This window comes from Leptonychotes weddellii, chromosome X, assembly GCF_054177405.1.
Source record: "Leptonychotes weddellii isolate Sample4059 chromosome X, ASM5417740v2, whole genome shotgun sequence".
NCBI lineage: Eukaryota > Metazoa > Chordata > Mammalia > Carnivora > Phocidae > Leptonychotes > Leptonychotes weddellii.
This window is the reverse complement of record NC_138385.1, coordinates 556,246-572,524: the sequence shown is the minus strand read 5'-3', so window position 1 is coordinate 572,524 and position 16,279 is coordinate 556,246. Positions and strand designations below refer to the sequence as shown.

Here is a 16,279-nt window from a genome sequence, read left to right as displayed (position 1 = left end):
GTTCAGCAAAAGGAGTTTGGCTTCTCTACTGAGGACAATAGGGAGACATGGTAGGTTTCTGAGAAGAGGAGGGCTGTGATCAGAATTACCTTTTAGACCAATCTTTCTGGCCGAGGTGGAGAGAACAGACTTTAGGCGAATAAGGGTAGGAGCAGATCGACCTGTTAACTTCGGGCAAGAAATGATTGTGAGTTGGGCTAAGATGATAGCACTGGAGGGTGAGAAATGGCTGGATTCACTGTGAAGCGGTATCTATGGGGCTTGCTGATGAACTGGATTTGTAGCATTGAGAGAGGCGTTCAAAATTAAGACCAAAGTTTTTGGAATGGTGAAGTTGCCATTAACTGGGATAGCGTGAGGGCGAGAGGAGTAGCTTAGGGGTGGGGTGGAGTGGGGAGACGTGCCCTGAAACATAGTTAAATGGCTCCAAAGGCATTCTTACTTATTGCAGTGGTTTTTTAAGTGTCTGACTTTCTCTACTGGAACAAAGTCGGGCACATAGCAAGCACTCATAAGTATTTGCTCAACGTTTACATGAACTAACACCGCAAACCAGCTTTATTTTTAAATAAAGTAATGGGTAAAAGAGTCCTTACTAGGGAACGGCAAGGTGGCGGTCGCGTCCCAAGAAATCTTCTAGGTGAGAGCCTCCGTCAGAGCAGGCTCTCTGCGCACGCGCGTCTCGGCGTACCTGCTGGGCGGGGCCGCGGAGCCTTGTGACGCAGCTACGCGCGGGGGTGGGAAGTGACAGCTAGGCGCTCGGCCCGCCCTCTTCCGCTGCCGCCGTGGGAATGGAAACATCTGCCCCACGTGCCGGAAGCCAGCTTGCGGCGATGACGGCGCGCCACTCCGCGTCCTACCGCGCCCAAACCCTGCGGCTGTCATCGCGAGACCAACTCGCCGAAATGGCCGCATCCAGTAAAGGTAAGGACGGGCGCGCGCAGCGCCGGCGCCACGGAGAGCCGCCTTTCTCAGCTCCGGAAGGGGAAGGGCTCCGCGCCTGCGGGTCCCAGCAGAGTTCCCCCGGGAGTTCTGGCAGTGCACGGGCGGGGAGGGCGTGCCAGTCTCGCCCCTGACCCAGCCGCTTCCCAGGGTCCGGCCAAGGTCAGGCGCCGGGCTGGGACTGAACTGCCCCGGGGTGTTGTCTCTGGTTGGGCTCAGTCGGCCTTCCGGCGCCGCCCCGAACAACCTCAACCCGGAGACGTTCTGTCCTGGTTCTCGGAAGCGCTCTGGCACTTTCAGACTAAGGCGACTTCTTTTGACCCTTTGCACGTTCATCTCAAACACCTGGCAAGCCTCTTCTGTGTGCAAAGGAGCCTTCTCTTGTGCTGTTGATGGTTTTGAAAGAGTAGTACACATGGGATTGTACTTTGAAATAGTTTTTATATTCAGTCCGCGTAGTCAAAGAAGATGCCCTATAATAAAATACACAGAGGAGCATGACTTTAAATCATGCTTCTTTCCCTACTAATTACCTTGCTTCAGGTTATATTCAATTCAGGATTGGTTCACAAGATCCCATTGCTAAACACAGCCATCATCGAAAACCCAATTATATAAACCTAAAATTACTTAAATTATGTTAAAAACAAAGGCAGTGAAGGTATTCACAATTCATCACTTCTTAATTGTCTGCTATGGTATGCTCTTGACGTTATTTACATCTGTGCTGTCCGTGTGATGGAAATAACAGTGTGGTATGCTACTGTGCATCTTTTTCCAACCCTGCGTTCAGTGATGTCACAGTTCCATGCTGTCACACTCGCAGGGAGTGAATACATCGTGGAAATTGATGTACACTAGAGATCACCCAAAGCCGGTTGTTAATCATTGACCAGCACCCCACCGAGTTTAAGTGACTAAGGGGTTGGAATGCACAGTGTAATTATTTTCTTGCAGAGTACACTGCCTTCATTCACTTAAAATATATAGGTTGATTAAATATTTGCTTCTAGGAAATGGTTGTGAGAAATTTTGAGGTTGGCATCATGAATTTCAATCTTTATCATGGTGATGAACACATAACACTGTGATAATTGATTTCCTGGACCCATAAACAAGGCTAAATGACTTTTGTCTACATACTGGTTAACAGTGTTTGTTGAATAACTGAAGTTGGATGAACTAAACGTCTCTGATTTGATCCCCCTTTTGACTGGAGCCTCCAATTGAGCTGAGGGGCTTGGTAAAATTACATTAAAACAAAACTCAGGGGCGCCTGGATGGCGCTGTGGGTTAAGCGTCAAACTCCTGATTTCAGCTCAGGTCAGTGATCTCAGGGTCGTGAAATCGAGCCCTGAAATCCAGCCGGCAGAGCGTCCATCCCTGTGCTCAGCGGGGAGTCTGCCAGAGATTCTTTCCTGATCCCTCTTCCTCTGCCCCTCGCCCGCCCCTCTCTAAAATAAATAAATCTTAAAAAAAAAAACAACACAAACCTCAAAACTCATTCTTGGTGGGTTTTTTTTTTTTTTCCGTTCTTGTTTTCAGTGATACTCTTTAACCCAGGGAGAGAACTTCTTCAACACAGCAGTAATGTTTTAGTGTTCTTTTGTACTGGTGTCTAATGTTGTTACATTAGAAAAATAATTTTCATGTAGCTACTTGTGAACCCATAGGATACCTACTTCCTCAAACATCCATATTTTGGTTCTGCTAAATTGGGATCTATGATCCATGTTGAATTATATTTTGTGTATGATATAAGGTAGGGATTGCATTTTTTTTAGTACAGATACCTAGTAGTTCTAACACAATTTGTTGAAAACACTCTTTCCCTATTAAATTGCCTTGGTGCCATGTTATTGAAAATCGAATGGCTATGTGTACATCTACTTGTGGACTCTCTATTCTCTTCCATTCATATATGTGTGTCAGTTCTACACTGTCAAATATGGTTGCTTTATAAGTCGACGTTAGGTAGCTGTATTCCTCTGTAGCTTTGTAAGAAGTCTTGAAATTCCTTGAACTTTGTTCTTTGTTGTTGTTGTTAAAGATTTATTTATTTATTTGAGAGAGAGAAAGTGCGGTCCAGCGAGCAGGTGGGAAGGGGGGAAAGGAGTACATGGGGAGGGGCAGATGGGGAAAGAATCCCAAGCCGACTCCTTGATAGGCGTGGACTCCCACACGGGGCTCAATCTCACAACCCTGAGACCATGCATGACCTGTGTTGAAACCAAGAATCTGAGGCTTAACAGACTGGGCCACCCAGGCACCCCAAACTTTGTTCTTTTTCTCCAAAACTGTTTTGACCACTTGTGGCACTTTGTATTTTCCTAAATGATTGCAACAGTATCTTTCATTCCACCTGCTCTTTTCTCAGTGTGACTTTGACACTGCTCCCACTAGGTGATGGGATCTATGTATTCCCTCCTGAATCTTTGTGGGAGTTTGTGACTGATTCTACAGAATGTGGTGGAAGTAACACTGCATGACTTCTGGGGCTAGGTCTTAAATAGTTAGCACCTTCTGCTTAGTCCTTCAGCTGCCTCCCTGATCTCTCACTGCCTCCCTTGGGATGCACCCTTGCGCCTAGGCACCATGCTGTAAGGCAGTCCAAATTAACCCACATAGAGAGGCAGCCTGTATACGTGAATGTAGGAGATGATTGCAGACCTTCTGCCTGTAAGTCTTCCAGCTGAATCATCAGACATCATGGAGTAGGAATGGACTGTAATGCCATATTCTGTCTGAATCCTGATCCACAGAATCTAAGAGCATAATAAATTATTGTTTAGCTCCATGACATTTTGGGGTAATTTGTCATAGTAACTGGAACACTACTCTAGGTAGTCCTTTGCATCTTCATATAAATTTTAGAACCAGCTTGTCAATTTCTAAATAAAAATGTACTTTTTGACTGGAATGGCATTGAGTCTGTAGATGGATATGGAGAGAATGAACATCTTAAAAATACTGCCTTGCAAAACAAAGTATGTATCTCCATTAATTTCAGTCATCTTCACTTTCTCTCTTCAGTGTTTTGTTCTTTACAGTGTAGAGGTCTTGTGCATCATTCATTAAATTTATCCCTACGTTATCTTCCCACAGAGAAAGGGATTAGACATTTTGCTAACTCTTTTTCCTTTCTTGGGCAAATCAACCTCTGAGCCACCATTTCTTAATTATAAAGTGGGATTAATAAATAGTACCTTGTTTTGTACCTACTATGTTCTGTGGATTTAATTAAGTATATATGTTTATTGTTTAGCACATTGCCTGGTAAATAGTAACAGCTCAGTTGAACATTACCTTTTATCTTTATTATCAGTGGAGATCCATATACTGGTAAGAATTTGTGAATTTGTGAGCTAAATAGTATTGACATATTCTTGAAAAGGAGAGGCAAACGAAGAAAATCCATTTCATTTAGGATACATTATTATTACTATCAGATTTTGTACATCCATTGGTTGTTTTTAAATTTGAGAGGAAAAACTAGAGTACTAATTCTAAATTGTCTAGTTATTTTTTTCTTTAAGACAGATATTTGTTGATTTTAGTCTGATTTTCAAGTCGCTAGCCACAATTTCAGAGTTAATTTGCCGTTTAAAATAGAATATTTGCAGGTTCTTAGTACAGTACCCATTTCCTTAAAAATCTCTTAATCTAGTTAAGAACTGTGATTTATTGTAAAAGTAAATATTTTCTTATTCAGTATCTTAATTCTTGTAGGAAACTTTGAGTCACTGGACCTTGCAGAATTTGCTAAAAAGCAGCCATGGTGGCGCAAGCTGTTTGGGCAGGAATCTGGGCCCTCAGCTGAAAAATACAGCGTGGCAACCCAGCTGTTAATTGGAGGTGTCACTGGATGGTAAGTGATGAAAAAGATGTCCAGTGTCTTTTTTTGCATGATTTAGTATTGCAGTTACAGGAACAATCTCCTTAAGTAATGAAAACACATTGACTTTTGTGAAATTGATCACTTAATATGTAGCATTCATCTAAACATAGTATTTATTATATGCCAGGCACTATTTTGAGTATTTATGTATTTCATTTCCTTCTCACAACAACTCTGAAATTGGCACTGGATTGAATTGGTACTGGATTGACTGTTCTCATTTTTCTTCCAGTTTTATCAAGAAATAAATATACATCACTGTATGTTTAAGGTATACAGCATGATGATTTGATTTACATATATTGTGAAATGATTACCATAGTAGGTTTAGTGAACATTCATCATCTCATACATATATAATAAAAAGAGAAGAAAAAAATTGTCTTCTTGTGATTAAAACTCTCAGAATGTACTCTCCTAACCATTTTCTTATATACCATACAGCAGTGGTTGCTATAGTCATCACATTGTACATTACCTCCCTGATACTTACTTCTAAGTGGAAGTTTGTACCTTTTGACCACCTTTATCTAATTCCCCCTCCCCCAACCCCTTGCCTCTGGTAACCACAAATTTGATCACTTTTTCTATGAGTTTTGTGTTTGTTTTAGATTGCATATATAACTGAGATCATACAGCATTTGTCTTTCTTTGTCTGACTTCTCACTCAGCGTAAGTTCTTCAAGGTCAATCCATGTTGTCACAAACGGTAGAATTTCGTTTTTTATGGCTGAATAATATTCCATGGTGTGTGTTTATCCATGTTTATCCATTCACTCACTGATGTACGCTTAGGTTGTTTCCATGACTTGGCTATTGTAAATAGTGCTGCAATGAATGTGGGGGTGCAGATATCTTTTTGAGTTAGTGTTTTTATTTCCTTTAGATATATTCCCCGAAGTGGAATTGCTGGATCCTCTATGATAGTTCTATTTTTAATTTTTTTTTAAGATTTTCTTTATTTGACAGAGAGAGAGAGCCAGAGAGCACAAGCGGGGGAATGGCAGAGGGAGAGGGAGAAGCAGGCTCCCCACTGAGCAGGGAGCCGTATGTAGGGTTCTATCCCAGGACCCCATGATCACGACCTGAGCCAAAGGCAGATGCTTAACCAACTGAGCCACCCAGGCGCCCTGTTTTTAATATTTTGAGACACCTCCATATGGTTTCTCACAATGGCTGTACCAATTTACAGTTCCACTAAGAGTATGTAAGAGTTCACTTTTCTCCACACCAAGAAGTAGAGAACACAAAAATACACAAATATTTTAGTATTTATATAGATATCTCATTTTCTTCTCACAACCACTCTGAAATTGGTACTGTAATTATGCTTATTTTATAGGAACTCAGGCTCAAAAGGCCCAGGACCACATGGATAGAAAGTTGTATAATTAGGAGGTAGCCAATAACTTCCTCAATTGTGACACAGCTTATGGCGTCATTTGTAATAAATTCAAAAAGTTTAATAGCAGATTTAGTGAGGAATATATAATGCATCAATCTCATCTCTACTTTTTACATTTAAAAATGTTATTGTACAAGATAATATGAATACAGAGCAGTACATATGTGTACATTTTAATGAATATATATAGAGCAGACACCTATGTAACAACCACACAGGTTAAAAAAATGATTAGCACCCCAAAAACTCTAGAGATAAATGCTGCACTGATTATTATGCAGTTATTTCTTTGCTTTTCTTTGTAGTTTTAACACCAATTCTATCAGTAAATAATATAGTTTACCTGCTTTTGAACTTTAAATAAATGCAATTATGTATATTCTTTTGAATCTTACCTTTTTTGCTCAATTTGTTTTGTATGTAGTTGTAGTTTCTTTGTTTTTGTTTATATATAGAATTTCATTGCATGAATATACCACAGTATTTTTACCCAGGTGATGACTGACATTTGAGTTGATTCCATTTTTGGCTAATTTAAACAATGCTGATATGAACACTGTATAAATTTCCTGGTGTGTGTATACGCACATTTTTACCTAGGAGTTGAAATGCTAGGTCATGGGACATAAGTATCTTCGGCTTTGCTGGGTAATGTCAAACTGCTTTCCAAAAGCGGTTGTAACAGTTTACCCTCCCAACAACAAGGATTGAGTGTTCCTGATGTTCTGCATTCTTGTAAGCACTTAATATTGCCAGACTTAAATTTTTGTTTGTCTGATAGTTGTATCTCACATGGTTTTCATTTACATTTTCCTGAGTAGTGGTGATATTGAATAACTTTTACCTATGTTTCTTGATCATTTTCGATCTCTTTTTTGATAAAGTCTCATTTTTAATCTTATGTAATTTTTCTGTTGTCATTCTTTTTCTTACTGAGTTATAAGAGTTCTTTATATATTCTGAATAGGAGTCCTTTGTTGGTTGTACGTTTTACGGATATTTTCACTCATTCTACATTCTGTGATTGTCTTCATTTGCCTTTTGGTATCTTTTGATGAACTGATCTTATTTTTAATGTAGTCAATTTTATGGATCTTTACCTTTAGGTTAGTAATTTTTGTGGCCTGTTTAAGTAATCTTTGCCTACCCCGTATGCTAGAACTTTATTACTTTACCTTTCACATTTACATTTATAAATCCACCTGGAATTGTTTTTTGTGTTTAGTTTGTAGTAGATTCCTTTCTTTTTTTTTTCATGTGGAATACCCAGTTGTCCCAACTCAGTTTTTTTTTTTAAGATTTTATTTATTTATTTGACAGAGAGAGAGAGAGTTAGTGAGAGCAGGAACACAAGCAGGGGGAAGTGGGAGAGGGAGAAGCAGGCTTCCCGCCGAGCAGGGAGCCTGATGCGGGGCTCGATCCCAGACCCCGGGACCATGACCTGAGCTGAAGGCAGATGCTTAACAACTGATCCACCCAGGCGCCCCACCAACTCAGTTTATTGCAAAAGTTATCCTTTCCCCACTTCTCTGCTACACTCCCTCTGTTATATGTCAGCATCTGTGTGTGTGTGTGTAACTGCCAATTTGTTTTTCAGGAATTTCTTGGCTATTCTTTATTATTTTTTAACAGTTTAATAAATAAATCGGCATTATCATAAGTTACACTTGTTTAAAGTATACAATTTGAGGGACGCCTGGGTGGCTCAGTCGGTTAAGCGTCTGCCTTCGGCTCAGGTCATGATCTCAGGGTCCTGGGATTGAGCCCTGCATCCAGCTCCCTGCTCAGCGAGGAGTCTGCTTCTCCCTCTCCCTCTGCCCCTCCCCCTGCTTGTGCTCTTGCTCTCTATCAAATAAATAAATAAAATCTTAAAAAATAAAGTATACAATTTGATAAATTTTGAGATATACACACCCATAAATCATCACCACAGTCAGGGTAATGAACACATCCATCACTCTAAAAGTTTCTTTGTACCTCTTCATTATCCCTTTCATGCCCCCACCAACCACTGATCTGCATTTCTATCACTGTAGATTACTTTGCATCTTCTAGAATTATATATAAATGGAATTATACAGTATGTGTTCTTTTTTGTCTGGCTGGTTTCTTCTGGTTAGCATACTAATTTTGAGGTTCATCTGGCTGTTTTTTTTTTTTAAATCAGTAGTTCATTCCTTTTCCTTGATGAGTAGTAGTCCACTGTGTGGATGAACCATTTTGTTTATCCACTTACCTTGATGGATATTGGTTTGTTTCCACTTTGGGGCTAAAACTGCTGTGAACATTTGTGTACAAGTCTGTATAAACATATGCTTTTATTTCTTTTGGGTAAATACTTAGGAATAGTATGGCTGGGGATTATAGGTGGAATGCTTTAACTTCTTAAGAACCTGACATACACTTTTCTAAAATGCATGTACTATCTTGTACCTCTGCCAGCAATGTATGAGGGTTCCAGTTTTTCCACATCTTCACTAATGCTTGGGCATTATGCCTTTTTGATTACAACTATCCTGGTGGGTGTAAAGTGGTATCTCATTGTGGTTTTAATTTGTATTTCCCTAATGATTAATGATATTAGCATCTTTTCATGGGCTTACTTTTGCCATCCATCTATCTTTGATGAGGTATCTGTTCAAATCTTTTCTCCATATTTTTATTGGGATGTTGGTTTTCTCATTACAGAGTTATGAGTATTCTTTATATATTCCAGATACAAGTTTTATATCAGATATGTGATTTGCAAATATATTCTTCTCTATAGCTTTTTATTCTCTTAACAGTACAGAACAGAAGTTCTGAACCTTGAAATGTAATTTATCAACTCTTTTTTTTGTAGCTCTAGCTTTTGGTATCCTGTCTGAGAATATTTTCCTTATCTAGGATCACTAAGATTTTCTTCTAGACAATATATAGGTTTAGATTTTTCATTAGGTCCATGATTCATTTTGATTTACTTTTTCTATATGTTGCAAGATAGGAATCCAAGTTCTTTATTTGCATATGATACCTAATTGTGCCCACATGTTTTGATGAATAGACTATAATTCTCTACACTGAATTGCTTTTGTACCTGTTGACAATCAGTTGACTATATGTCTGTTTCTGAACTCTTTTTTTTAAGATTTTATTTTTAAGTAATCTCTATCCGCAGTGTGGGGCTCGAACTCATGACCCTGAGATCAAGAGTCACATGCTCTTCCCACTGAGCCACCCAGGTGCCCCTGTTTCTGAACTCTTTGTTTTCTTTTTTAAGTATTTTTAGTTTTAGTTTTTAAGTAGGCTCCATGCCCAGCGTGGAGCCCAGTGTGGGGCTTAAACCCACGACCCTGAGATCAAGACCTGAGCTGAGATCAAGAGTCAGATGCTCAACCAACTGAGACACCCAGGCGCCCCTGAACTCTTTGTTAAGAGGATTTGTCAATCTTTGTGCTAGTATCACACTATTTTGATCACTGTAACTTTATAATAAGTCATGAAATAGGTAAATCTTACAACTTTGTTCTTTTTCAAAGTTGATTTGACTGTTCCGGGTACACAGCACTTTCATACGAATTTTAGAATAAGCTTGCTGCCAATTTCCACAAAAAACCTGATGAGATTGTTGACTGGGATTGCATTGATCCATAAACCATGTTTAGGTTTCTTTTAATTTCTCTCAGCAATGCTTTGTAGGTCTTGCACATCTTATTTTTGATGCTATTGTAAATGGTATTTTTAAATTTCAATTTCTAATTGTTCATTGCTTATATATAGAAACACAATTGAGTTTTGTATATTGCTCTTTTATACTGCAGTCTTGCCAGAGTCACTTACTAGTTTGCAGAGTTTGGGGGTCCCCTCATGTTTTTTAATTTCCTGGGAGGATATTTGCCTTTATGCTTTCCCCGTGGAATCCCTTCTCCACAATGTAGCCAGAGTCATCTTTTAAAGTGCAACCCAGGGGTGCCAGGGTGGCTCAGTTGATGAAGTGTCTGCCGTCAGCTCAGGTCATGATCCCAGAGTCCCTGGATCCCTGCTTGGCGGAGAGTCTGCTTTTCCATCTGCCCCTCCCCCTGATTGTGCTCTCTCTCAAATAAACAAATTTTAAAAATCTTAAAAAAAAATTAAAGTGCAACCTGAAAGTTTTAAGGGATTTGCTCAAGACCACAAAATTAGTAAGTGGTAGAGCCAAGATTTGAATCAGGGTCTTTCTGAGCCTCTGCTCTCTGCTTATATCATGTAAGAGTGGGAAGGAGGATCCCAAGGTAAGTAGGATCTGAACATTGTTAGAAGTACATGTTTGTATGCATTTGACAGCCTGTCAACTTGTCTGTTGTTGTTTTGGTTTTTGTAGGTGCACGGGTTTCATATTCCAAAAGGTTGGAAAGTTGGCTGCAACAGCTGTGGGAGGTGGATTTTTTCTCCTTCAGGTCTGTATGTGAAATATTCCTAGATGTTTGGAAATCCCCCTTGCCAATTAAGAATGTATATATAGTCTTGGCTATATTACACTAGAATAGCCTTTGCACTTATTTTCAGTGTACTATTTGAAATGCTAGTGACCATTTGAATCAAATTTCATCAGTTAGTAGTCACATTTTGTTTCATAATCTATAACATGGGGACATAGTACATATTCCTTATCATAGCTCCTTTGGGTTTTTGAGACCAGTTGAAATGTTAAACAAATGTGATTTCAAAAATATGAAGTTATGCAAATGCCCTGTGATAGGATTTATTTTACATAGGGGACATTGATCCCAGAGCAGTCAGTGAGAAATGAGGGCTAAATGACAGTCCAATCTGATGTCCTCTCTTGTCTGTTTGGCCCAGAGTTTATTTCAGAACTACTAGGTATTGGTTCTCTGAGGCTGCATTGTAGCATTGCTTTGCAGACTTGACTCCATGTTGGAATTACCTGAGGAGTTTAAAAAACACTAATGCTTGGGGCCTGCCTCGTACCGCCCCCCCACCTGATTTCATAGGTGGAAGGTGTGCTTGCACATCTAAGTATTTTTTTAAAGATTTTATTTATTTATTTGACAGAGAGAGAACCCAAGCAGGGGGAGCAGCAGAGGGAGAGGGAGAGGCAGGCTTTCCACCGAGCAGAGAGCCCGATGCGGGGCTCGATCCCAGGACTCTGGGATCATGACCTGAGCCGAAGGCAGACGCTTCACTGACTGAGCCACCTAGGCACCCTCACATCGAAGTATTTTTAAACTCCTGAGATGATTCTGATGTGGAGCAGAGTTTGAGAACCAATGCTCTGTAGGAGCCATAACTTTTTGAATTGTGCCACGGTCTCCGAATTCATAGCCCTTTGTCTCCTACAGTTGACAGTCCTCATTTTAGCGGGGTAAGTGCTATCTTCGAACCGCAGGTGGAGTGATTTTCCCAGATGGCTCAGGTGAAAGTTAAATGTGTAGGAGGAGGAGGCTGGTGACTGGCAGGCCACACAACAAACTCCCTCAAAACCTAATCTTGAAAGAACCATCATTTTATTATCTCTTCCAGTTTCTGTGGGTCAGGAATTTGGAGAGGGTAAGGTGGGTGCCTGTGGCTGCAGGTCTAATGTAGTTACAGGCAGGAGGTGACTGGAGCTAGATAAGCAGAGTGGGCTGGGGCAGGTCTGGGCCTCTCTCTGTCTCTCTGGCAGGTCAGACACCTTTCCCTGTCCTTCCTCTCACCCCTTCAGGCCGAAGTGCAGCGACAGCACTGTTTCTGGTAGACATATTCTATACATACATTTGGATGTATTTCTCTCAGTACCCCTTATATGAAGTTGCTCCTGAGAAATCTCTGTGGGGCCATGTATTAGAAGATTTCTTTCTGAGCCGACAGTGATTATGTTGGCTGTAAGGTCTGTAAGGTTTCTTCACCTTACATCTTGACTTTCAATTCTGATTTTCTTCTTACCGTGTTATATTTTTAAGCTAACTTAAAACTTTCTAGAGAGGGATAAGAGTATAAATAAGAGTAAAAGAATTGCCAGCAGTCATTGAAGGCCAGTCTATCAATCTGGCATCAGGCATAGGGCCTTGCATGTTGGGTGGATACTGAGTAGATGTGGAGTGAATGTCATTGTCATGCAATGAACTGGATGGCAAATGTCTCAAGAAATGGAAAGTCAGAAGGGTTTTTGATAATGTACTTCAGTGATTTAATCATAATGAACAGAAATAACAAGCCTGTGTTTCTTATTTTTTGCTGTCATTATTGAAACTATAGCTTGCAAACCATACTGGGTACATCAAGGTTGACTGGCAGCGAGTAGAGAAGGACATGAAGAAAGCCAAGGAACAGCTGAAGATCCGTAAGAGCAACCAGATAACTACAGAGGTCAAAAGCAAAGCAGAGGAGGTGAGACTTGTTTTGTTCACCGGCAGTGTGAAAAGAGTGCAGACAGTGGGGTAGACACACCAATATGTCAGCCTTGGATGGAATATCTTTACCTTAGAGGCATTTGTTCAAAGCTGGGTGATTGAAGTGTTGGTGACTTTTATCAGTGAGTGAGAATGCAAAATGATACATTACATATGTGCATTGATCATGCCTTGAGTTCGTTCTTGCAGCAAGTGGGATGTAGATGGTTTTAAATCATACTTTGTCTCCATGCACGCACTTCTCTGAAATGTCCATACTTTACATGTACATATAACTAGCAGGAACGTCTAGCTCAGAGATTGGCAACCTTTTTTTTTTTTTTTTTGTAAAGGGCCAGATGATAAATGTTTCCAGCTTTGTAGGCCATGTGGTCTCTGTCACAACTACTGAACCCCACCATGTAGCATGAAAATAGGCATAGATGGTATGTAGACAAGTGGGTGTGGCTGTGTTGCAACAAAACTTTATATAAAAATAGGCAGCTGGCTGGACTTGGTTTACAGGCTATATAGTTTGCTAACCCCTGCTCTAACACATAAAATCAGGTTAGGTTATATTAGCTGGCACTTGGGAGGACAGGAGAAGTCCTTCCTTTTTAAAAGAATTTTGCTACTTTATTACCTTTGGAAATACGTTAAATGTGCCAAAGAAATAAGTGCACTGAAGTGGGGAGAAATAAACTGGGATCAAGGAGGCCTTGATCAGTGGTGTTCTGGATTCACAGAGAGAAGGAATGGATAAGTGCAGAAGAGGGATTTAGATGTAAATTGAAACAGGCCTTGTCCTTGAAATATTGCCAAATGATGGCAACAAAATAAAACAGGTTAAACCCATAAGGACCAAGAGAATAGGAGAAAAATACCATAAGACAAGAAATGTCAGCAAGTTTTTGGAAGTTGAAAAGCAGATAGATAAGTGGTAAATGACTTAGCCGATTAGAAAATACTGAACAGATAAGTCCACCTCACCAGGTACATAATGGCAGTCCCAGTATGATGGTGGGTGGCAGGCCAAAGCTGGTCCTTTGCCCAGACTGGAAGATGGCATCTGTGGGGGCCCAGGAGTGCAGATAGTCCCTCCCACTTCTATCCCTGCGTCAAGCTCAGGGTTATAAAAGTGACACTTTTTTCATTTTGCCAAAACTTGACTATTCGCATGTTTACAAAAGTAATACATGCTTGTTGAAAACTTCTTTAATGACATGGGAAGTATATATAATAAACAGTATAAGGTTAATGTTTTTTTTAAAACTAACTGTTGAGTCACAGAGGGAACTTGTTATAAACTAACCAAAAGGTTTGGAATTGGTTCATTCCACAAATTTTTTTATTCCTATTTGTGGCCTGGCACTGTCACAGGGAATGAGGATGATAAATTCAGTGTTTACCAATAAAGTCATTGGTGACTTCAGTGACAACAGTTTTAGGGGGGTGGTGGAGTTGAAAGCCAAACTGTAGCAAGTTGAGGAATGAGTAGGAAGTAAGAAAGTAAAGATAATGAATGAAAGCAATTATTTCAGGAATTTGTATGATTTTTTTCATTCCCCCTGATGGTAGGTGGCAAAAGACAATACCTCAAGTAGGGAAATGTGGGGTCCAGTCAAGTCAGAGGGCCAGTGAAAGTGACATAGGAAGTCATAGGCATAGTGGGAGTAAGGATGCTAAAGAGTCCCAGAAGGATGGGGTAGTAGAGTGGAGCAGGTCAGGGTATGAGAGGCTTAAATGGTTGGGACATGAAGTCACTGTACTTGAGTTCAAGAAATGATTAGGCCAGGATACCAGATATGTTGTCCCAATGAACAGTGTCTAAGGTGATGGTTGTACTTGGGAAAAAGAGGGAGTCTGACCCACTTGCCAAAGTTCTCTCTGAAATGGAAATTGATGGGGCATGGGAGTCAAAGGGTGCTGAGTGCATGTTCTGAGCTGCAGATGAGTGGACAGGAGAAGGTGGAAGTTTTGTGAATTTAAGATATCCTTATTTTAATCATCCTTTGATGTGGTGAGGTGTGAGAATGCAAATATATAGCTTTTACTCAAGAGGAAGCCTCAGAGGGGGATGGGTGAGGTAGATGGACAGATCGACTGATGGATGGACAGGATGAATGGATAGAGAAATTTGGAGGAGAGACTTCAGAATGAGCAGCCTTAATTGGAAAGTAGGTGTCAGGGAGAACAAAGGAGTGAAATTGGAAACTGAGAATTGCCTCTATAACTAGTTTATTGAATACAGCTTTAGTCTTTCCCCATAAGTTCCCCCGTGAACTCTGTTCTTCCCTGTTCCTAAATGAATTCTCAGGCAGATTTCTTAGCTCTCTAACAGACATAACTGAAGATAGATTCCAAGGAGTTGCCTTTGGCTTCTCCTCCTCATCCCTTACACGGCCAGTCATCCAATCAAAGTCCCATTTCAAAAACATCTCTTGAATTTTATCATTTCACACTAGCATCCCTGCTACCATCTTGACCCAGAGACCCAGTGGTGAGGGGATTGACATTGTTAAGATCGCATAGGTAATAGAGATCTGATTCCTAATAATAATATCCCTGCAAAATAACCAATTTGTGCTATCTTCTGTTCCTAGGTAGTGTCATTTGTGAAGAAGAACGTTATAGTGACTGGGGGATTTTTCGGAGGCTTTCTGCTTGGCATGGCATCCTAAGGAGGACAACTTCACTTTCATTATTCCTGTTTTTTTTCCAAACCAGCAGCCTCTTCACTCCATCATAGGACATCAAGTCTCTCCTGCTTCTCCTCTTCTTCCTCCCTGCTGTGGCGTATCTGAATGGCTTCTATAGGCATCTGTCGGTACAAGTTGATACGGCCCTATTGTGAACCTGATGGCAACGGAAGAGACCATAGACATTAGCTCTTCTCCCAGCACACTCCCCACTTGACTAATCTGTAGGTCAGCAAAAGTGTTCCTTTCCCCCTCCCATATAAGATACTTAACAGAGCATGGTATATAAGATGGCTCACCTTGGAGGATGAGTGGATCCTCAAAGGTTGTCCCAAACTTGATTTGGAAAAGAAATCACAAGCATATAGATACCTTATGTGCTGCATGGAAAGGAACTGAATACATTTGCCTTTAAGCATGAAAGACTTGTTATCTTGGTGTCTGCTTTCTTTTTTAGTTGGTTTTAGATTACAGAAAGAGAGCTATTTGTATACCTGCTGTAATTATCCTGACAAAAATGGCAGTAAAGCACTATAATTGAAAAATCTGAATATGGAATGAACTTGTGCTAAAGGTATATATGCTGAGCTAAAGGTATTGTGTTTGGTGGGAGACCAACTAATAGATACATTGTCGGATGGTCAAACTTAGTGAATCATTTAGGGACATTAAGATATTATCCAGGGATGCTTTCCTCATGGCTATTTCCAAAGGGTTTTTTCATGGTAAAATAAGTGATTTTAGGTAGGAAAGGGAAGAAGCTCTTGGATTTTTATTACATAGAAAAGGCTTTTTTTTTTTTTTTAAAGATTTTATTTATTTATTTGAGACAGAGAGAATGAGAGAGAGAGAGAGCACATGAGAGGGGGGAGGGTCAGAGGGAGAAGCAGGCTCCTCGCCGAGCAGGGAGCCCGATGCGGGACTCGATCCCGGGACTCCAGGATCATGACCTGAGCCGAAGGCAGTCGCTTAACCAACTGAGCCACCC

The 16,279-nt window shown here is 40.4% G+C and overlaps 2 protein-coding genes across 4 annotated transcripts in view; one reads left to right on the top strand and one right to left on the bottom strand.

Annotated features, from left to right (window-relative positions):
• The window catches only part of F8 (coagulation factor VIII), a 133,697-nt gene extending 132,990 nt beyond the window's left edge, over positions 1–707 (bottom strand). For 2 of the 3 annotated variants that reach the window (XM_081807991.1, XM_031031877.2), the window contains exon 1: positions 597–707. The gene's annotated coding sequence lies outside the window, so the exon portion shown is untranslated. The remainder of the gene's footprint in view (positions 1–596) is intronic. The other variant, XM_031031875.2, reaches the window with a different exon arrangement.
• A 60-nt stretch (positions 708–767) lies between these two features.
• FUNDC2 (FUN14 domain containing 2) lies at positions 768–15,714 on the top strand. Its single transcript, XM_006736918.3, has 5 exons — positions 768–924; positions 4,672–4,810; positions 10,585–10,660; positions 12,459–12,590; positions 15,196–15,714. The coding sequence occupies exons 1-5, from the start codon at positions 792–794 to the stop codon at positions 15,271–15,273; spliced, it is 558 nt and encodes a 185-aa protein (XP_006736981.1). The 5' UTR covers positions 768–791; the 3' UTR covers positions 15,274–15,714.
• The last annotated feature ends 565 nt before the right edge of the window (positions 15,715–16,279 follow it).